This window comes from Pocillopora verrucosa, chromosome 5 (genome assembly GCF_036669915.1).
Source record: "Pocillopora verrucosa isolate sample1 chromosome 5, ASM3666991v2, whole genome shotgun sequence".
In the NCBI taxonomy this organism is placed as follows: domain Eukaryota; kingdom Metazoa; phylum Cnidaria; class Anthozoa; order Scleractinia; family Pocilloporidae; genus Pocillopora; species Pocillopora verrucosa.
Genome location: NC_089316.1, coordinates 25,801,469 through 25,824,147, shown reverse-complemented (window position 1 = coordinate 25,824,147; position 22,679 = coordinate 25,801,469). Strand labels below are relative to the sequence as shown.

Here is a 22,679-nt window from a genome sequence, read left to right as displayed (position 1 = left end):
TTAAAAAAAAAAAAAAAAAAAAAAAAAATTGTAGGGAGAAATTAAATTCTGGTCACTCCTGGAGGTTAAAGAATTAAAGAGAGTCTATGAATTTTGGCTGAGGAAGTCTCGTACCCAGACCTTCAATGGCCAATTGGTTTTAACCGTCAGTTATATGGTAGGATCTGGGTAAGAGATCAGGGGTTCTCAAACACGGTTTTCTTTTGTTACACTAGAGCTTAAATCAGTTAAGAACCATTTCAATACATATGAATCTTTGAGATTTCCATTTGAGTAGTAACTTGCCCTCTGTTTTTGGAAGAATTTAAGATAAGACATGAAGTTGAAGGAAGAGGTGGGCTGAGAGCCGCGCCGCCGGATCCTTCTCCTGAACACGGTGGTATTTTGAAGCCTGTCTGTTTACGTGATGCAGTACAGGGACAAAAAAGGGAGAAGTGTTCCCTGACGGTTTAAATGGGGTAACTCTTGGCTGTAAAACGGCCAAAAATTTAGCCGTAAGCTGCAAGAGAAAAGTTAAACGTGAGGAAAATTTGAGGTAAACTCAATGAAAATATTTTAACCGATAGCCGTAAATTGGAAAAAATTTAGCCGTGAGCCGTAAAAGCCATCACTCCGTTATAGACCGTCTTTTGTCAGCAACATGACACACTCTCCGCTTTTAATTTTAGAGAGTTCAACCCTTCAACTGCCGGATCAAATTTGTAATTCTCTTTTCAACTATACAACTCTTATAATGTTAGTTCAGAGAATTTAGTATTGGATGAACTAATTATCCCAAAATTGATATTTTTCTTTATTCTCATCACTCATCTGGTTGATATTGTATTAATAGCGGCGCTCGCAGAGCGTAGCCCATAATTATACAATATCGTAGTTACCCATCACGCGGAAAAAATTTGGATGTACGACCGTACGACCGTACAAGGTGCTACTTTTAACACGCGTGGTCAACTGTACCGCGGGCACATCGACGCTACGGCTTTGTTCGGTAGTCCAGTGGTCAGTGCGCTGGGCTTCGAGTCGGACGATCCGGGTTCTAGTCCTGGCCGGGGCAAGGCGTTCTGCCCTTGAGACGTGCGGGAAAAAAAAATGCGCTTTTAGGCTTGGCTGAATCTATATGTTATTGTAAAGAGAAATTCTGTCTTGGTCACTCATGGGAGTTAAAGGGTTATATATATATATATATATATATATATATATATATATATATATAGGGAGTCTGCAGGTCGATTTTCGCGTGGAACAGTGCTCAATACGTTGAAGCAGAGCAGAATAAATATTATGAGAGGAAAAAAGGACGTAACTACATTTCCCGACAAGCCTGTTTCGTGAATCGCTTCACTCTTCAGGGGTTTAATGAAAGAATATTCATATGACTATCGTTTATATACTAGGAAAATTTGCATAATACGCGGTAAGAACGTCAGCACCAATATCGGACACAAATTCCTCAGCCTAATCGACAAACATTTCCCTAAGGATCACAGCCTCCGCAAAATATTTAACCGCAACACCATAAAAATCAGTTACAGCTGTATGAACAACACCAAACAGGTCATCGATAACCACAACAAGCGCATCTTACACTTGTCCCACTCACCTTACACGAAAGACAACAAAGACGGCACGGAAACCAACAAAACATGCAACTGCCGACAAAAGAACAATTGCCCGCTCAATGGTAACTGCCTTCAATCCTCAGTCGTTTATCAAGCCACCGTCACACGGAACGACAACAACACCTCTGAAACATACATCGGACTCACAGAAACCGACTTCAAAACAAGACACAGAAATCACACCGCATCATTCCGCCACGCCAAGCACAAAAACTCTACCGAACTTAGCAAACACATCTGGACACTCAAGAACGACAACATTGACTATTCTATCTCATGGCGCGTCTTATCATCTAACTCTCCTTACAACAGCTCCAGTAAAAGGTGCAACCTCTGCCTAAAAGAAAAATTCCTGATAATTTACCGACCCGACCTCTCATCACTAAATAAGCGTAACGAACTCGTATCTTCATGCCGACACAGAAACAAAACGTTGCTACGCAACAGCTGAACTTTAAAGTTTTTAAGTTTACCGCGTATTATGCAAATTTTCCTAGTATATAAACGATAGTCATATGAATATTCTTTCATTAAACCCCTGAAGAGTGAAGCGATTCACGAAACAGGCTTGTCGGGAAATGTAGTTACGTCCTTTTTTCCTCTCATAATATTTATATATATATATATATATATATATATATATATATATATATAATTTTTTCGCAGGTAAGTGTAAATCAAAAGCTCAGAGTGAGTGTAAAATCAATTTTTTAATTGAGTCAGTTTTGATGTTTTGTATGACCTGTTTGGGATTTTGTTTTCGGCATTATATTTTAAATCTCGGGTTTTCTTTTATATGATCAGTTATCAGATTGGGATATCGTTCTTATCAATAAATATAATATGACAGAATGTCAAGCTAGTATGCTACGCGAATTCACTGAATATCGTGAAGCAAGCACGCAAATGTATCTTGCGTAAAAGTGAACAACTGAAACTCTTTAAATAAGTAAGTTTTCCTTAACATCTGGAATCCGGGAATTTCTCGCTGTAAATATCTGCCGAAAGAAAACCTTGTCGAAGGCACTTCCGAAAAAACTTGCTGTAGTGGTTAGACAGAGTGGTACAATTTAAACTGAAACTCAAAATATTTTTCATGGAAGCCATAATCGTTGCGGCGGATGACGTAGTCCCCTCTTCGGGAACAATTAGATGAAATGGCATGAGTATCTCACAATGGATCGAAAACCGAAAAAATGGTTCCTATGTAAATGGTCAATCGGCGATAAGTTAGTTGACAGAAAAGATGTTTTAGTAGTGGCATAACACACCTTAAAACAAGGGGGAGAGGGAGTCGTTGAGGTTGCCCCTATGATGAATTTTCATCTGTCATTTATCTTTAATCAGCTGTTTTAGCTAAATTTCCCTCTCTTTCGCACAGGAAAAAGCTAGGGTTATTTTGTACAGTGTTCCAGTCTTTCATAGTCTTTAAAGGAACGAATATGTTGGAACGGACACGCAGTCAAACAATATACTGGAGAACTTTTTTTATTGATAGCTTGACACTAAATTTCTAGAACCACTTAAAATGCAGCAACAGCTTTAATTTACCACCTAAACTAACTGAAGTGTATTCACCTTAAAGGCTTTTAAAACAATCAAAGTGCAATATTTCCTCTAATATAATGTGAATTACGTCAAATGCGTTAAGTGGATACAAGAGCGATCATCTTCCCAGGTATTTGCACTAGGCGGGGTAGAGAAGGGGAGGGAGGGGGGGAGGGGAGGACCGAAGTTTTTCCTCTTTTTGTAAGAAGAGCCTCTTACGCAGATTGAGCTATTTGAGGTCACGTGAAAAGGTATTGGAAGCCCTCCTCTCTCTCTCTCGTATGGGTCCAGGCCGGATATCACTTTGTTCGCGGAGTTTTTGCTTGTACGAGAGGTTTTCTATTCCTATGTGTTCTCCTTTATGAGAACAAAGCTCGATTGAAGCTTGGATCGAGATAATCGCACTTGCATGGAATCAGTAACTTATATACACAATGATATCAGATTCTCCAAGCTAACATAATGAGAATCATTTCGCAGACAGTAAAGAGAATTGCTAACGAGATCTTAGGAGTTAAAGGGTTAAAATCACCTATGTATTGGATGGCAAGTGGTTAGGTTGTTTTCTCTACAGTAGTGTGATGGTCACCTGACCATGGCCAGCCTTCTTGTAACAACATTCATTCTGCTGATTGTTTCCAACATTGAAGGATCCACCACCACCCCCACAGGTATCCGGAGCATTATCTCCACTGCCTCCCCCAGAGTATCCTCCTCCTCCTCCTCCTCCTCCTCTCCACCATCCCCTAGCTCCACCTCCTCCGCCAAACCCACCATAGACGTCGAGATCCTTTGATCTCCCACCCACTCCTCCCTGCAGAAATCCCTTACCACCCTCTCCTCCATATCCCTTGGTCCCATTGAAATTCTTTCCACTTCTTCCACTGGAGTAAAACCCCCCACCACCACCACCTGAAATATCATGATATTAATTAAATTAGAAATTTTTGATGGAGATATCGTAAGGTTATGGCAGAATGAACATTTCATACGAAATTTTTAAAGTACTACCAAAATGCTGAAATGCTAAAGATCATCGAAAAATATTCTTACCTGATGCTCCATAATCAGCAGTCTGAGCACCATGTCCATTGCTCCCCCCTGACCATGATCCGTACCCAGGATTCCCTGTCGTGTTTGAGCTGGCGTCACATTCTGTATGTCTTGAAAATACACATACTACCCCTCCTCCGCCTCCAGCTATTATCAAAGGTGTGTTGGCTCCTCTCACTGCAAATGTACCTCCACCACCTCCAGAAGAATAACTCTCCTTGCTTATTCCTCCTTCTTGACCTACAAGTACCTGGATGACTTCACCCTTGTTTAAGCGGAATGTTCCAATCATTCTTGCTCCTCTTCCGCGGTACTGAGAGCTGTTAATCAGTCGATCGTACCCTCCAGCTGCCCCTATTACTTCTATTCTGTAATCACCAGTGTACGGCACAGTCCACTGTTGAATACCGCTGGACAGAGCAACTTGTCCGTCATGATCCTGACCTGCGAAGTAACTTCCGAGCGATGTTGGACCATATCTTCCAGTGGCATTGAGATGTGAGAACACGGCTTTGAATGCTGAGAGGAAAATGTAAAATTGGCATCCATTTTTTTAATTAAGTTGTAATTTCATCTTTATCACGAATGTTTATGTTTAGTCTGGCAGCTGGTTGTATGATCACTTCAAACAGCTAAGAGAACAAATACGTTACATTAAGCTCGTTAAGGGCAGTTCAGATCTTAAATTTTCCTACTCTGAGAAATTTGAAATTATTTTGACTGTTTGGAGGAAAATTTAGGGTACGGGTTACTTATCACAGGAGGAGTCTTCCCCTTTAAGGGGTTTTCGGGCAGATTCCTGTATAAACATATCAAGAAATGAACCACTTCAGCGAAATCTATGGAAAACTCGTCTTATTTAGTTCCTGGTCATTGCCCTGATAGAATCCTAAGCCCATTAAATGTAATTCGTACGACCTCGATTTCGTAGATTTCAGGTTGTTTCAGTGTTCATTTGGTAGAGGGAAGGTGTGCTTGCATAGGATTAGTATTTCCCGTTGTCACGATTTACATCGAATGATAAAGTATCTGTCTGAGCTGCAATGATTGAGGTAAGTATTCGTTTTAAACGCACATTTTATCAGAGTTTATGTCCGGCGCCGTTTCAAGTGGATCACGCAAATCGTTATCAGTAAAACTTCTGAAAAAAACTATTAAAAAAAATCAAACAACATTTCTTATACTTACTGCAATTGAGTCCCGTTTTGCATTTGCATGTGTAAGAGCCGTCTGTGTTATTGCAACTTGCATTATAGTGACAGCCATGGATGTGGCTGGTACACTCGTCCACATCTAAAAAGTTTGAAAATCCATCAATTTTTTTAAGAAAACTTGACTGTGATAGATATTAGTCGTAATTTGTTTTCGTCTTCAGATAAATCACTCTCAGCGCAAATGGCTAGACATTTTAGTCTTCTCGGATGAGGAAGAAAAAACCGTCCGCCCCTTCTACTGCATCGTTAAATAATTCATACACTTATTGCAGAGATTAGGGAACATAGCTGCTAGTGTTGTGGTATGGCCCTAATTCTTAAAATGAGGGTACCTGCAAAAATTTGTCGAGTTTACACCCCAACTTTCCAAGTGTACTATTATAAGCCATAAGCCATTGGATATGATGCTATGAAAATATTTCATTATTATTAATATGTCTCTATGAATATCTATGAATCTCACCTGTGCAATTCCGACCGTTCCCCTGATAACCTTCTGTACAGCTACACGTAAATGATCCCTCGGTATTATTACAAACAGCTTTGGCATGACAGTCATGAGAGTTGTCAATACACTCGTTTCTATCTAAACAAAGAAAACAATGAGGACTGATATGAGCTTATCCACAAGCTGGATGAAGAACCTTCAGAACATTGAAAAAGAATATTAGTGAGACCTTTTTCACAGTTTTCTCCCGTGTAATTATCTGGACACAGGCAAATGTATCTCTTGTCGGTATATCCATTGAGACAGGTGGAATCATGGAGACAGGGAGTACTGGTGCACGAATTCTGATAGGATAGAAAACGCCTGTTAGCAGTTATACTTGACCGAAAACATCCAAGCTGATTTCAGACGATTGTATTGTAATGTAAAGTAAAATCCTACCTCAGAGGCCCAGAGAATAAAACCTTTTCGTATTTCTTTATCTTCACGATGTTGGGTGTGGTCAAAAGTACTCAGTTGGCAGAGCCTGAAGCCTGTCTCGTTTGGTGGGCCAATGTTCACAGACAGACAGTTGCTCTCCATGAGGCACTCATATCTGCAGTCATGAGTCATGAGCTCCTCCCCCATTGGCAAGTAAGTTTCTTTAAATACATAACGTTGAGGAGCACATTCTCCTTCTGATCTCTTAAACCTAAGACTTCGGCAGCCAAAATCTGGAGGCATTAGATTCATAAGAAAAAATGTCATCAGAATTACAGCTCGAGAAATAGTTACACTCTGATCAGAAACGTGAATACCACTGCTTGGGAGATACACAACAGATATTACAGAATTTATTATTTTACCTTAAAAACTTTGGGTCAGCACAAAAAAAAGATAAATAAAAAATAAAAATAAAATGAAAATAATAAAAAAAGAAAATCAACAACGCTACTATTTTCAGTCCGTTAGTTAACGAAACACACACACACACACACACACACACACACAAAAACGCTTTAAAGTGACTCCACCGATAACAGAATAAATAACGGGCAGAAATATCTTGCCGTTAGATTTTCATGGTAGCCTTTTGCATTAAAAGGGTTTTTGGTATTAAGGTAGTTCGTAAAAGATAGCTAAAAGATAAATCAATAAGGTTTCAAACTTATCGCTCCGCGTAATATCTGATGCAAGAGATCATTTTACCGTAAAATTGCTTTAAAAGGAAAATTTTCAGGTTTTAATATGAATCTTCAGTTTCTTAAAAATAAAGTGTTTTTTATTACGAGGTAGTTTTCACACTTCAACTGTGTGTTCCATCGGTAGACAATATCAGATTTTTTACTTGCAATCTTAGCTTTAAACTTATTTGAAAACTCTGGTTGGCTTATGTCGCCTTATACATAAAATGTATAAAAATATGTTCAGCCTGAATTATAAAACTCTATGTTATTTTAGTTAAGGGAAGAAACCACCTGTTTTGGTGTTGTTGAGCAAGCAGAATATCTGATGTTTGTCTTTGTTAATGCTAATGCCTAGCTGCTACTTAAATGGGCGGCTAAAAACTCTTCCCTCCTCCTCGTTGCAAATCGTTGTTCCTCTTAAATTTCGTTTACATACATCATCTTTTAGTCTCAAGACCTATCGTGCAGAAAAACTGATATTAAAGAACGAAATGCAGTTTGGGAAAGCATCATGATATGTAGAGCATGCCATCATGAAGGTTTTCTTAAGTACGGGGACGCAGCAAGTGCGCTTCGCACGCTGCAGCTGAAGGGCGACTAAAAATAAAATCTATGTGCTACGCGTGAAACAAAAAACTGATTAAAAAATAATTTCTGCTTTCCCGTCGATTTTTAGCCGAAAGTTTATCATCGAAAATTTTGGTTCATTTTTTTTAACCGGAAAATAACATAGATTGGCAAGTTTTTCTTGTCATTTCAACTAAAAAATCGACCACAATTTGCCATTACTTAAAAACGTATTGATCATAGAAATAACGTCAACAATGTTTAATGACAAAAAGGGGTAAAAGAAAAATTTTACACTGAAAACGGTGAAGTGTACAAGTTTGTTTGGCGAAAGATACATGGAGCTTATCAGGTATTTTAACGTAAATTAAAGTTCAACTTGGTATTTTTTACTGATATAATTAATTAGAAGTCGCTGAAACAAATAAATTTGAAAACGATGCAGAAATTTGCTTTTCACAAGTCTTACATTTCTAGCTATTTCGAAGAAATAACGGACTGGAATTCTAAACAAAAGACGGATGAGCACAGGAAAACAGTTAAATATCAAAGACTTACCACCGTTTCCATCCGCAGGGCAGTGAAGCCATCCTCCCCACAGAACTGTTATGGACAGCAAAGGTAGAGATAGTTTAGAGGGAATCTTCATCCTTGAAAAAAATGCTTGTACATGTTTATCGTTTACAGTGAAGCAGGACACTTTACCGTCAAGCTTAAATGCTATTCTAAGTTGGCGAAGTTGCGTCATTGTATAAAAATTGTCCAATCTCGTAGCAATCGTCTCTTTTCTCAAGTTACTTTAAAAGCCTTTTAATATATTCCTTCCATTTCTTCTTTGACAGGAATATAAAAATAGATTTAGAACTTCAGTTTTTTTTTTTTTATCATTTTCAACCATTCATAGATTTACAAGATAATAAGATCTCTTCAAAATGTAAATTGGCCTCCGTAAACATTTCCTAAAGTTGACTTTTCGAGCGTTGGCCCCAATTCTTCTTCCTTCTGACGAAGTGCTGACGCTCGAGACGTCGGCTTAGAAACTCTTCACAGCAGCAAATTTACACTATCAACTCAGCTGCTAAAACCGATCTTTTAATACCCTTACCGACGAAGCATCACAGCCTCTTTGAAAAAATACCCCGTTTATTTGTAAATGTAGGCTCCATGAGTCAAATCATTATGCAACGTTGACATTCGTTCATCTGTCATTGCTGAATAAAAGCGTCAATCCAATCCAGTGCATTAAAATATTGTCTATGACACAAGTTTATTACGAATATCGTCCTGAGGAGTGGCTAAAATTAAAAATTCATTTATTTTTGTAACCTAAAAATGACTTGATTTGTGTTTGGGCAAGCAAAAAAAGAAAACTAAATTCTCCTTCTGTTAGTGACTTTACGAGGGTTCAAAAATATATCTTTGAGACATTAATTGGCAGCTGGAAATCGTCAAATATGAGTACAGCAGGCTGTAGTGAAGATGACCTGCGCAAAGCCACCCTTAGAATCATCTAGAAGATTATTTAAAGCATCATTTGAATTGAAATATCAAGTTTTTGTTGTCTTCTCTAGAACCCTTTTAATATTGATTTTACTCTTTCTTTTTACTGCATCAATATTTATGCTTTCGACATCTTTCATAATCCTTTTTTTCTTCCTGATCTTTCAATTTATCCTTTCCCTCAATCTCCCCGCTTTCTATTGAATTTTCAGAATTTTTCCCAAGAGCGTCCAAATGTTTGCCGCATGCATCGCAGCTTTAATGAAAATTTGCGCGCAGGCTACGCAACCTCACAACACGGTGAAACGTAGTGTCCATGTCATCTCCTAGAACTTCCTGACAATCTCAGAAAGAAAAATGATAATAACCACATAAAAAATAAGTAAAGAGATAAAAATCGGAAAAAAAATGTTGATGAAGCGATAAATTGATGAAATATAAAGACGATGATCGGGAATTTTTATATCATGAAACTAACGCGTATCGAGAATTCTATTAACTAATTCTTCAGCTGATTTCGGAACTCTCATGTTAAATACGAATAAGAAGCTTAACGAACGCTGAACACTTTACATCCTAAGATCAGAATGAATAATCTCCATACTTTTCCTTTATATTTCCACTGCTGCTGATAAGACTGTTTAACAAACAAAGTTTCCTGGCTTGCTGATTATTTCCTTTATTCTCATGATCTTAGTGAAGAATTCCATTTTATTATTGCAGGGAGAAATTAGATTGTGGTCACTCTTGGAGGTTAAAGGATTAAGGAGAGTCTATGAATTTTGGCTGAGGAAGTTTTCAAGTCTCGTACCCAGACCTTCAATGGCCAATCGGTTTTCACCGTCAGTTATATGGTAGGATCTGGGTAAGAGATTAGGGGTTCTCAAACACGGTTTTCGTTTGTTACACTAGAGCTTAAATCAGTTAAGAACCATTTCAATATATATGAATCTTTGATATTTCCATTTGAGTAGTAACTTGACCTCTGTTTTTGGAAGAATTTAAGACAAGACATGAAGTTGAAGGAAGAGGTGGGCTGAGAGCCGCGCCACCGGATCCTCCTCCTGAACACGGTGGTATTTTGAGGCCCGTCTGTTAACGTAATGCAGCACAGGGACAAAAAAGGGAGAAGTGTTCCTTGACGGTTTTAATGGGTTAACTGTTGGCTTTAAAATGGCCAAAAATTAAGCCGTAAGCTGGAAAAGAAAAGTTAAACGTGAAAAAAATTCGTGGTAAACACAATGAAATATTTTAACCGATAGCCGTAAATTGGAAAAAAAAATTTAGCCGTGAGCCATAAAAGCCATCACCCCATTAAAGACCGTCCTTCGTCAACAACATGACACACTCTCCGCCTTTAATTTTAGAGAGTTCAACCGTTTAACTGCCGGATCAAATTTGTAATTCTCCTTATTGTCAACCATACAATTCTTATAATGTTAGTTCACAGAATTTAGTATTGGATCAACTAATTATCCCAAAATTGATATTTTCCTTTATTCTCATCACTTATCTGGTTGATATTGTATTAATAGCGGCGCTCGCAGATAGTAGCCCCATAATTTTACAATATAGTTGTAACCCATCACGCCGAAAAGATTTGGATGTACGACCGTACGACCGTACGACCGTTCGACCGTACAAGGTGCTACTTTTAAAACGCGTGGTCAACTGTACCGCGGGCGCCATGGCTTTGTTCGGTAGTCCAGTGGTCAGTGCGCTGGGCTTCGAGTCGGGCGACCCAGGTTCTAGTCCCGGCCGTGGCAAGGCATTGTACCCTCGAGACGTGCGGAAAAAAAAAAAATGCGAGCTCCGCTTTTATTTTATTGTAAAGAGAAATTCTGTCTTGGTCTCTCGTGGGAACTAAAGAGTTAAAGGTCTTTTCGCAAGAGCGTGTAAAACCAAAACCAAAACCAAAGTAAACACAACAACCAGTTGGTAAAATGTACCTTTAAACCCCAACATCAATATTTACATTCTCCATACCGTTCTTTGTACATAACCTGTGGTATTAATTAGGGGAATTTGTTTAAAATCACGAGCTTTACTAGTTTGTGAACAATTCTTTGATTCTCATGACGTTTTTGCTTCATTCAACAGTGATACTGTAATTGGATGCTAGTCACTTAGGCTGATCTCATTGCTAAGTACGAAATTTATTCATTTTGATGCTTTGAATGACCTGTTTGGGATTTTGTTTTCAGCATTTTTCTTTTTTCTTTTATGTGATCAGTTATCAGACTGGGATATCGTTCTTATCAATAAATATAATATAACAGAATGTCTAGCTTGTATGCTACGCGAATTCATTGAATATCGTGAAGCAAGTACGCAAATGTATCTTGCGTAAAAGTAAACAACTGAAACTCTTTAAATAAGCAAGTTTTCCTTAACATCTGGAATCCGGGAATTTCTCGCTGTAAACATCTGCCGAAAGAAAACCTTGTCGAAGGCACTTCCGAAAAAACTTGCTGTAGTGGTTAGACAGAGTGGTACAATTTAAATTGAAACTCAAAATATTTTTCATGAAAGCCATAATCGTTGCGGCGGATGACGTAGTACCCAGTTCGGGAACAATTAGATGAAATGGCACAAGTATCTCACAATGGATAGAAAACCGAAAAAATGGTAATCGGCGATAAGTTAGTTGAAACAAAAGATGTTTTAGTGGTGGCATACCACACCTAGAGACAAGGGGGGAGAAGAAGTCGTTGACGTTGCCCCTATGATGAATTTTCATCTGTCACTTCTTTTTAATCAGCTATTTTGGCTAAATTTCTTTCTCTTTCGCACAGGACGAAGCTAGGGTAACTTTGTACAGTTTCTCAATCTTTCATTGTCTTTAAAGGAATGAATATGTTGGAACGGACACGCAATTAAACAATATATTGGAGAACTTTTTTTATTGGTAGCTTGACACTAAATTTCTAGAACCACTTAAAATGCAGCAACAGCTTTGATTTACCACCTAAACTAACTGAAGTGTATTCACCTGAAAAGCTTTTAAAACAATCAAAGTGCAACATTTCCACTAATATAATGTGAATTACGTCATATGCGTTAAATGGATCCAAGAGCGATCAGCTTCCCAGGTATTTGCATTAGGCGGGGTAGAGAAGGGGAGGGAGGGGGGGAGGGGAGGACCTAGGTTTTTTTTTTGTAAGAAGAGCCTCTTACACAGATTGAGCCATTTGAGGTCACGTGAAAAGAATTTGCAAGCCCTCCTCTCTCTCTCATATGGGTCCAGGCCGGATATCACTTTGTTTGCGGAGTTTTTGCTTTTACGAGATGCTTTCTATTCCTATGTGTTCTCCTTTATGAGAACAAAGCTCGACTGAAGCTTGGATCGAAATAATCGCACTTAAATGGAATCAGTAACCTTTATACACAAACCTTATTTGAGTTGTAAATACAAGAAATTAAAGTAAATATTGTCAAACTTCTAATCAAAATGTTTTCAACTCTCTAACTCAAAGAATGAATCTTCCATTTCAACGGCCTACCGCTTACTCCTTAGCTCTCTATTCCATATGTCTGTTGACTGTGTAAGCCTTCGGTATTTCTGATATAAGAAACAAGAACAAAACCAAGAAGGAAACAACAAACTGGATCGAACGAAAATAACAAAAAAAATGATTTAACAAATAAACGTCATAACGATGGTCAAGAGCTATGAAAAGTCAATCTAATGCTTTCCTGGTCAATGGCAGGGAGATCGTACCATTTAGGTTCTAACTATAACATTTAAACACATGTATAGGGCGACACGTGATTTTAATTGACTTTTCTGTTCAATTATTTTTCGAAATCTAGGGTTAAATACAGTTAACTTAATAAAAAGAGACCTCTTTTCAGATGGTAAAGCCTATCTCCTTAAATAACACATGTATTTGCATACATTTTAAAATGCTGGGCCGCACCTCTAAAAAAGCTTTTAAATTCCGAATTCTGATTGTAAATAATCAAACGGAATACATGATCAATGGCATTTCGATGAAAACATAGTATTTTACAATGGATCAAGAACTACGAGACTGACTCCTGAGTGGATCTACATTCGGCGATAAAGTTAGTTGACACATAACATTCGCACAATCGCCTTTAAGAATGTTTTATTATATATTTTTTTAATGTCCAGGGTTTCCTACAACACCCCGTCACCCACTCAATTTTATATAAAAAAAATTGCAAAATCTTGCAGCAATAAAGTCAATGAAATTCCGTTTTTCCATCATAGACAGAAGAAAAAAAATGCAATGTTGTGCTGTGGACGAGTGGGTGTAATGCTATGAGGAATAAATCTGGTCTACTATTCCAGAATTGATCTTCAACCGTGATGTGTCAACAACTTTGTCGCTAATTGTAATGTAGAATAACATGAGCTGTTTTTCCCCTCAAGATTCTTAGTCTAATTATTATGAATATTCAAGCTCCATAACATTATCTAACTTGTTGTCATATCTAATCTCTATTAACCCTTTAACTCACATGAGTGACCAAGACAGAATTTCTCCTTACTATATCATACAATATCATGCAGACAAGTGATGAGAATAAAGACAAATATAAACTGTGGGATTACTAATTGATCTGATATCAAATTCTCTAAGCTAACATAATGAGAATCATTTGGCAGACAGTAAGGAGAATTACTAACGAGATCTTGAGATTTAAAGGATTAAAATCACCTATGCATTGGATGGCAAGCGTTTCGGTTGTTTTTTCTACAGTAGTGTGATGGTCACCTGACCATGGCCAGCCTTGTTGTAACAACATTCATTCTGCTGATTGTTTCCAACATTGTAGGATCCACCACCACCCCCACAGGTATTTGAATAATCAATTCCACTGCCTCCCCCAGAGTATCCTCCTCCTCCTCCCCCTCCTCTCCGCCGTCCCTCAGCTCCACCTCCTCCGCCAAACCCACCATAGATGTAGGGATACTCTGATCTCCCACCCACCCCTCCCTGCAGAAATCCCTTACCACCCTCTCCACCATATCCCTTGTTTCCATTGAAATTCTTTCCACTTCTTCCACTGGAGTAAAACCCGCCACCGCCACCACCTGAAATATCATGATATTAATTAAATTAGAAAACTTTTGATGGGGATATCGTGAGATTATGGCAGAATAAACATTTGCACGAAATTTTAAAATTACTACCAAAATGCTGAAATGCTAAAGATTATTGAAAAATATTCTTACCTGATAATCCATAATCAGCAGTCTGTGCACCATGTCCATTGCTCCCCCCTGGCCATGATCTGAACCCAGGATTTCCTGTCGTGTTTAAGCTGGCGTCACATTCTGTATGTCTTGAATATACATATAGTACCCCTCCTCCGCCTCCAGCTATTATCAAAGGTGTGTTGGCTCCTCTCACAACAAATGTACCTCCACCACCTCCAGAAGAATAAAGCCTCTTGTTTATTCCTCCTTCTTGACCAACAAGTACCCGGATGACTTCACTCTTGTTTAAGCGGAATGTTCCAATCATTCTTGCTCCTCTTCCGCGATACTGAGAGCTGTTAATCTGCAGATCGTACCCTCCAGCTGCCCCTATTACTTCTATTCTGTAATCACCAGTGTACGGCACAGTCCACTGTTGAATACCGCTGGACAGATCAACTTGTCCGTCATGATCCTGACCTGCGTAGTAACTTCTGAGCGATGTTGGACCGTATCTTCCAGTGGCATTGAGATTTGAGAACACGGCTTTGAATACTGAGAGGAAAACGTAAAATTGACATCCATCTTTTTATTAAGTTGTAATGTCATCTTTATCTCGAATGTTTATGTTTAGTCTGGCAGCTGGTATGATGATCAGCTTAAACAGCTGAGAGAACAAATACGTATCATTAAGCTTGTTAAGGGCAGTTCAGATCTTAAGTTTTCCTACTCTGGTAAAGAAATTTGAAAGTAGTTTTACAATTTGGAGGAAAATATGGGATACGCGTTATTTATCAGAGGAGGAGTCTTATAATTTATATAAGTATATAATTTCTGAGCACTGATCGTTATTGGGTTTTTTGCGTGAATTTCCTGTGTGAACCACTTCAGCGCAATTTATGAAGAACTCTTCTTATTTAGTTCCTGGTCATTACCACTATTCAATCCTAAGCTTATTAAATGTAAATCCGTACGACCTCGATTTCGAAGATTTCAGGTTGTTTCAGTGTTCATTTGGTAGAGAGAAGGTGTGCTTGCATAGTACTTAGGATAAGTATTTCCCGTTGTCATAATTTACATTGAATGATAAAGTACCTGTCTGAACTGTAATGCTCGACGTAAGTGTTCATTTTAAACGCAAATGTTATTAGAGTTTATCTCTGGCGCCGTTTCAAGGGGATCACGCAAATCGTTATCAGTTAAAATTCTGAAAAAACTATTAAAAAAAAAAATTACACAACATTTCTTATACTTACCGCAATTGAATCCCGTTTTGCATTTGCATGTGTAAGAGCCGTCTGTGTTATTGCAACTTGCATTATAGTGACAGCCATGGATGCGGCTGGTACACTCGTCCACATCTAAAAAGTTTGAAAATAAACAAGAAAAGGTTGGGAACATCAAAAAAAGAGATATCTTCACGATGTTGGGTGTGGTCAAAACTACTCAGTTGGCAGAGCCTGAAGCCTGTCTCGTTTGGTGGGCCGATGTTCACAGACAAACAATTGCTCTCTATGAGGCACTCATATCTACAGTCATGAGTCATGAGCTCCTTCCCCATTGGCAAGTAAAATTCTCTAAATACGTAACGTTGAGGAGCACGTTCTCCTTCTGATCTCTTAAACCTAAGACTTTGCAAGCCAAAATCTGGAGGCAATGGATTCATAAGGAAAAATGTGATCAGAATTTGAGCGAAAGAAATACTTACACTCTGATTAAAAACGGGAATACTACTATCAGATATTACAGAATTTATTATTGCAACTTAAAACACTTCGGGTCAGCACAAAAAAAAAAACAAAAAACAAAAAAACAACAAATCAACAACCCTACCATTTTCAGTCCGTTAATTAATGAAACACTCCACTGATAGCATAATAAATAACGGAAAAAATGTTACAGTTAGATCTTCATGGCAGCCTTTTGCATTAAAAGGGCTTTTGGTGTTAAGGTAGTTCGTAAAAGATAGCTAAAAGATAAATCAGTTAGCTTTCAGACTTATCCCTCCACGTACAATCTGATGCAACAGATTATTTTATCATAAAATTGCTTTAAAAAGAAATTTTTAGACTTTAATATGAATTTTCAGTTTCTTAAAAATAAAGTGGTTTTTCTTATTACGAGGTAATTTTCACATTACTACTGTTTTTTCCATCGGTAGAGAATATCGGATTTTTTTACTTGCCCTGCAATCTTAACAGCTTTAAACCTATTTGAAAACTCTGGTTGGCTTATGTCGCCTTATACATAAAATGTGTGAAAATATGTTCGGCCTGAATTATAAAACTCTATGTTATTTTAGTTAAGGGAAGAAACCACCTGTTTTGGTGTTGATGAGCAAACAGAATATCTGATGTTTGTCTTTGTAAATGCTAATGAGCGACTAAAAACTCTGCCTCGTTGCAAATCGTTCTTCCTCTCAAATTTCGTTTACATACATCTTCTTTTAGTCTCAAGACCTATTGTGCTGAAAAGCTGATATTTAACGGAACGAAATGCAGTTTGGGAAAGAGTGGTGATATGTAGGGCATGCCATCATGAAGGTTTTCTTAAGTTCGGGAACTCAGCCAGTGCGCTACACAAGCCGGCAGCTGAAGAGCGACCGCAATGCTCGACAAGTTTCAAAAGCTTACACAATTTTACAAAGAAATGACATTTGGGCCGTAACATTTTGGAAACTCAACATTTTCTTTTCTTTTCTCATTTTTCCTTTTTTCTATTCAAATTACAATCTCTTAGGCGCCTTGGTATCTACGTAAACAACTAATTGGTAATTCTTAGGAAGAAAACCAGAATCGCCCCCAAATTTGCGCTGACCAATTCAGTTGACACAGCTCAATATTTTAGTCGATAAAGATAGAACTTGTTAAGTAGGAATCTTCATTCTTAAAAACGCAGCGGAAAAGACGGTTTCATGCGTATCGTTAGCTGTCAAGCAGCTCAAGCAGGAAAACTCTATCGTCAAGCTAACGTGTTCTTAACCATGTGTTAAATGCCGCTCTCGCGAAGAGCGGTGCACTCGACTTTCGTTGGAAAAAAAACATTATTTTATTTTTGCCTATGAAAAGGGTTTAGGACACATGCTTAAAAATAGTTTAGTTGTTGTCCAATTCTCTTTTTTTGCGTCGCCACTAGCGAAAAATAATTTTTGGCCAGACCGTCCGTGAGGACAGCGAAAGTGTAGATTTCACAGATTTTGTCCAGCGCGCAGCGACTGCAATAATATAGCTCGTGGAATTCTATTTTGCTACAAGTTACAAGGTGTATTCAGTTAGGTCACAGACAAAATATGGTAACTTCAACTGAAATATTTTTCATATCAGTGTGATCAGAGGAGATCCCTTTCTTCGACTTTAATTTGCATATCAAAAATTAACCAAATTGTACGAAATGATTCTCAAAATGCAGGCGTTAATGGATCTCAAAAAGCGTATCAGTGCATAGCTTACATGTGTCCTAAACCCTTTTCATAGGCAAAAAATAAAAGGAAACTTTTTCCGACGGGAAGTCGAGTGGACAGCCCTTAGCGATAGCCGCACTTAAGTAGTGTATTCAGTTAAGTAGTGTATTTAGTGCAGATTGCATAAATGACTGACAACTTTTTAATAACGAACCATCAGTTTCACTGTCTTGAGTTTACTTGAAAGAACTTCAATATTTTTACTGGAAAATAAAATAGATTGGCAAGTTTTTCTTGTTATTTCAACTTAAAAATCGACCACAATATTCCTTTCCTTAAAAACTTATTGGTCACAGAAATAACATCGACAATGTTCAAAACTAAAGTGGGTGCCAAAGTGGGACAGCATTTAATTATAGGCTGCGACAAGAGCTAATACAAAATCCGACAGGTATTATAACGTGTGACGATTATTACCAAGTGCTACATAACACGTATACACTTTATCTGTATCCAAAATAGTATTTCTTGTAAAACGCAACTCTCTAAGCAATTTTGAACCTTGGAAGAAAACCAAGGTGGTCTAGTCCCTTCTATTAATCAGTTTTTTTTCAAACACTATTTATTAAGGTCTGCAAGACATAAGGGTTTTTTTTTCAGTTAAAGCTCTAAAATACCTGTTATGGCGTTATTGAACAAACAACCAAAATACATAGCCCTGAACAGAGTAAGTTTGTCCTTATTCTCTTGTTAGGCATAACCTTCAAGGCGAAAGTTATATTTTTTGAATTTCCTAATATATATCTTGTCGCGCGATAAATCAACATTGGTTCGGCTGTAAATACACGAGAAGGCAGAAAGTATTTTCTTTCCAGTTTTTCTTTCACGCGTTGCACTTAGACTTTATTGTTAGTGCCCCTTTAAACTGTAGCATAACTTCCTATTTATCCACTTCTCCAAAATGTGTAATCGAGCGATAAGATAGAGAAAAGGTTTAAAAACTCTCATAACTTTCTTCATCCTGTGTATCAACTTAGTGTAACATAGTCGTGAAGGCTTACGGATGAAGGTTTTCTTAAAAAGAGAGCCAATTCTTAGAAAGTATTTCAATATCGCTCTAAAATTTGCGTTAGTCAATACTTGAAGCTGCTTCAATTTTTCCGTCTAAAAGAAACTTTTGCTGCTAAACCTACAAAGAGTATACTGTGTAGCTTTCTGAGGCTTGCAAAGCGTTTGAAAGCGGATATAAAATAAACGTCAGTCTTAATGACAAAGAGGAAAGAAAAGGAAAATTTTAAGTTGAAAACGGTGAAGTTTACACGTTTGTTTAAATAAAGATATTTAGAGCTTATGAGTTATTTTACGTAAATTAAGGTTAACCTGGTAACTTCTACTGATACGTTTAGTAAGAAGTCAATAAAAAAGAAATTACTTTGAAAAAGATGCAAAAATTTGCTCTTCATAATTATTACATCTCTACCTTATTTCGGAGAAATAACGGACTAGAATTCCAAACAAAAGAGGGATGAGCATAGGAAAACAGTTAAATATCAAGGACTTACCACCGTTTCCATCCGCAGGGAAGTAAAGCCATCCTCCCCACAGAACTGTTAGGGACAGCAAAGATAGAGATAGTTTAGTGGGAATCTTCATCCTTGAAGAAAATACTTGTACATGTGTATCGTTTACAGTGAAGCAGGGACACTCTACCATCAAGCTTAGATGCTGTTTGAAGTTGGCAGGTTGCGTCATTGTTTAAAAATTGTCCAATTTCGTAGCAATCGTCTCGTTTCTCAAGTTACTTTAAGAGCCTTTTAATATATTCCTTCCATGTCTTCTTTGACAGGAATATAAAAATAGATTTAGAACTTTTCAGTTTTCTTGTCATTTTCAACCATTCATAAATTTTTGACGATAAAAACGAATGGCAAGACACGACGTTTCAGCCAAACTTCGGTCATTTTCAAGTGAATACTAAGAGTGTCACGATGAATCTATTTGCGTGTGAGAAGTTTAAAACATTTTGGGAGTGTAAACGGGCTATAAGAACATACAAAGGGAGTAAATAATTGTAAGCTAATTTAAAACCAGATTAAAAATAAAAATTAAAATTAAAACCTTATTGAAAACTTTTACACGAATTGAGTCCGACTGCAGATTGAGAGCAGGTTTCAGTTACTGTATAAAAACATTTCATAAAAGAGGCAGTCAAATTTGTTCGTACAATTTTTTAAAACACTGAAATTCTTCGTAGGATCCCTTGGGGCCAAAGAATGCTTGTTGCCAAAATGCTTGCCAATCGATGAAGTCGAGTTTCTGCGTTCTTTAATACGTTGGTGCATATAGCAGCGTGTAAAACCAACATAACGTGCATCGCACAGGCCACATTTAAATTTGTAAACAAGGCACTGTTGGTTTACAACCGGTGGCTTCACCTCTTGTAACTCGAGATCTTGTCTAAAGAAACTCTTTACAGTAGGAAACTAAATTTACACTATCAACTCAGTTGATAAAGCCGATATTTTAATACACCCTGCCGACGAAGCACCACAGTTTCTTTAAAAAAATACCCCGTTAATTCGTAAATGTAGGCTCAATGAGTCAGATGCTTTTGCAACGTTGACATTCGTTCATCAGTCATTGCTGAATAAAAGCGTCTTACCAGAGCAATACAATCCAAGGCATTAAAATGTTGTCGATGACACAAGTTTACTACGAATATTGTTTTGAGGAGTGGAGAAGATGAAAAAATATATATTTTTATTTTGTACTCTAAAAATTACTTGATTTGTGTTTGGGAAAGCGAAAAAGAAAACGAAATTATCCTTCATTTAGTGATTTTACGGGGGCACAAAAAGTGTCTTTGAGATATTTATTATGGAGATTGTCAAATGAGGAGAGTAAGCTGCATTGAAGATGACCTGCGCAAAGCCACCCTTAGAATCATCTAGAGGATTATTTAAAGCGTTATTTAAATTGAAATATGAAGTTTATGTTTTCTTCTCTAGGAGCTCTTCAATATCGATTTTACTCTTTGCTCTACTGTTGTTTATTAGCTCCAAAATGTTCGCTGATAGGCTTTTATTCAAGCAAAGAAATATCCATTGTTGCGCTATTTGTATCTTTAAATGCATCAATATTTCTGCTTTCTACATCGTTCAGAATCCTTTTTTTTCCTGATCTTTCACTTTTTTCCTGTCCCTCAATTTCCCTGCTTTCTAGTGACTTTTCAGAATTTTACCCTAGAGCGTCCAAGTGTTTTCCACATGCATCGCGGCTTTAATGAAAATTTGCACGCAGGCTACGCAACCTCGCTACATGATGAAACCTAATGTCCATGTCACTTCCTAGAACTTCCTGATAATCTCAAAAAAGAAAAAAAAATAGTCGCATAAAAATAAGTAAAGAAATAAAAACCAAAAAAAAAAAAAATGTCGATGAAAGGATAAATTGATGAAATATAAAGACGATGATCTGGAATTTTTTATATCATGAAACTAACGCGTATCGAGAATTCTATTAAATAATTCTTCAGCTGATTTCAGAACTCTCATGTTAAATACGAATAACAAGCTTAACGAACGCTTAACACTTTACACCCTTGCATCATAATGGATATTCTCCATACTTTTCCGTATATATTTCCACTGCTGCTGATAAGGAGACTGTTTGACAAACAAAGCTTCCTGGCTTGATGATCATTTCCTATATTCTCATGATCTTGATATATATAGAATTCAGTAGTATTACTCTGGTCACTCTTAGAGGTTGAAGAATTAAGGAAGGTTTATGAATTTTGGCTGAGGGGGTTTTCAAGTCTCGTACCCAGACCTTCAATGACCAATCGGTTTTAACCTTCAGTTATACGATTGGATCTGGGTAAGAGATTAGGATTCCCAAACACGGGATTTTTTTGTTACACTAGAGTTTGAATAAGCTAAGAACCATTTCAATATATATGAATCTTTGGTTTTTCCATTTGAGTAGTAACTTGCCCTCTGCTTTAGAAGAATTTAAGACAAGACATGAAGTTGAAGGAAGAGATGGGCTGAGGGCGGCGCCACCGGATCCTCCTCCTGCATACGGTGGTATTTTGAAGCCCGTCTGGTTACGTGATGCAGCGCACGGACAGAAAAGGGAGAAGTGTTCCCTGGCGGTTTTAATGGGGTAACTGTTGGCTGTAAAACGGCCAAAAATTTAGCCGTAAGCTGCAAAAGAAAAGTTAAACGTGGAAAAGAAATTGTGGTGAACGCAATGAAAATATTTTAACTGATAGCCGTAAATTGGAAGAAATTTGAACTGTGAGCCGTAAAAGCCATCACTCCATTAAAGACCGTCTTTCGTTAACAGAGTTCAACCCCTTAACTCCCGGATCAAATTTGTAATTCTCCTTACTGTCAACCATACAATTCTTATAATGTTAGTTTAGATAATTTTGTATTGGATCAACTATTTATCCCCAAATTGATATATTTCTTTATTCTCATCACTTATCTGTTGATACTGTATTAATATTGTAAGGAGAAATTCTGTCTTGGTCACTCATGGGAGTTGTGGCACTTATCTGTTGATACTGTATTAATATTGTAAGGAGAAATTCTGTCTTGGTCACTCATGGGAGTTGTGGGGTTAAAGGGCTTTTCGCAAGAGCGTGTAAAACCAAAACCAAAGTAAACACAACAACCAGTTGGTAAAATACACACCTTTAAACCCCAACATCAAAATGTATATTCTCCATATCGTTCTTTGTACATAACCTGTGACATTAATAAGGAGAATTTGTTTAAAATCACGAGCTTTACTAGTTTGTGATCATTTCCTTAATTCTCATGACGTTTGTGCTTCATTCAACAGTGATACTGTTTGGAGAAATTAGATGCTAGTCACTCTCAGAGATTGGAGGCTGATCTCATCGCCAAGTACGAAATGTTTTTATATATATATATTATTTTTTTCCTCCCACAGGTAAGTGTAAATCAAAAGCTCAGAATGAA

At 37.4% G+C, this 22,679-nt stretch overlaps 2 protein-coding genes across 2 annotated transcripts; both read right to left on the bottom strand.

Moving 5' to 3' along the window:
• Positions 1 to 3,359: 3,359 nt before the first annotated feature.
• Positions 3,360 to 8,363, bottom strand: LOC131772710 (uncharacterized). Its single transcript, XM_066166572.1, has 7 exons — positions 8,174 to 8,363; positions 6,324 to 6,595; positions 6,112 to 6,226; positions 5,898 to 6,020; positions 5,409 to 5,513; positions 4,221 to 4,739; positions 3,360 to 4,079 (listed from the first exon to the last, which is right to left on the bottom strand). Exons 1-7 carry the CDS (start codon positions 8,361 to 8,363, stop codon positions 3,736 to 3,738), a joined length of 1,668 nt encoding a protein of 555 aa, XP_066022669.1. The 3' UTR covers positions 3,360 to 3,735.
• Positions 8,364 to 12,150: 3,787 nt separating this feature from the next.
• On the bottom strand, positions 12,151 to 19,437 carry LOC131772707 (ALK tyrosine kinase receptor-like). Its single transcript, XM_066166571.1, has 4 exons — positions 19,248 to 19,437; positions 15,542 to 15,646; positions 14,322 to 14,840; positions 12,151 to 14,180 (listed from the first exon to the last, which is right to left on the bottom strand). The coding sequence occupies exons 1-4, from the start codon at positions 19,435 to 19,437 to the stop codon at positions 13,840 to 13,842; spliced, it is 1,155 nt and encodes a 384-aa protein (XP_066022668.1). The 3' UTR covers positions 12,151 to 13,839.
• Between the last annotated feature and the right edge of the window lie 3,242 nt (positions 19,438 to 22,679).

What these genes read in the sequence shown, in the direction of transcription:
- LOC131772707 (XM_066166571.1), bottom strand. Translation starts at nt 19,437, where the DNA reads ATGACGCAACCTGCCAACTTCAAACAGCATCTAAGCTTGATGGTAGAG. An exon ending in CCCTGCGGATGGAAACGGTG is followed by an intron (nt 15,647 to 19,247) that starts GTAAGTCCTTGA and finishes CAAACTTTTTAG; the next exon opens with ATGTGGACGAGTGTACCAGC. An exon ending in TGCTGATTATGGATTATCAG is followed by an intron (nt 14,181 to 14,321) that starts GTAAGAATATTT and finishes ATGATATTTCAG; the next exon opens with GTGGTGGCGGTGGCGGGTTT.
- LOC131772710 (XM_066166572.1), bottom strand. Translation starts at nt 8,363, where the DNA reads ATGACGCAACTTCGCCAACTTAGAATAGCATTTAAGCTTGACGGTAAA. An exon ending in TTATTCTCTGGGCCTCTGAG is followed by an intron (nt 6,227 to 6,323) that starts GTAGGATTTTAC and finishes CTATCCTATCAG; the next exon opens with AATTCGTGCACCAGTACTCC. An exon ending in GGGAGAAAACTGTGAAAAAG is followed by an intron (nt 6,021 to 6,111) that starts GTCTCACTAATA and finishes TTCTTTGTTTAG; the next exon opens with ATAGAAACGAGTGTATTGAC.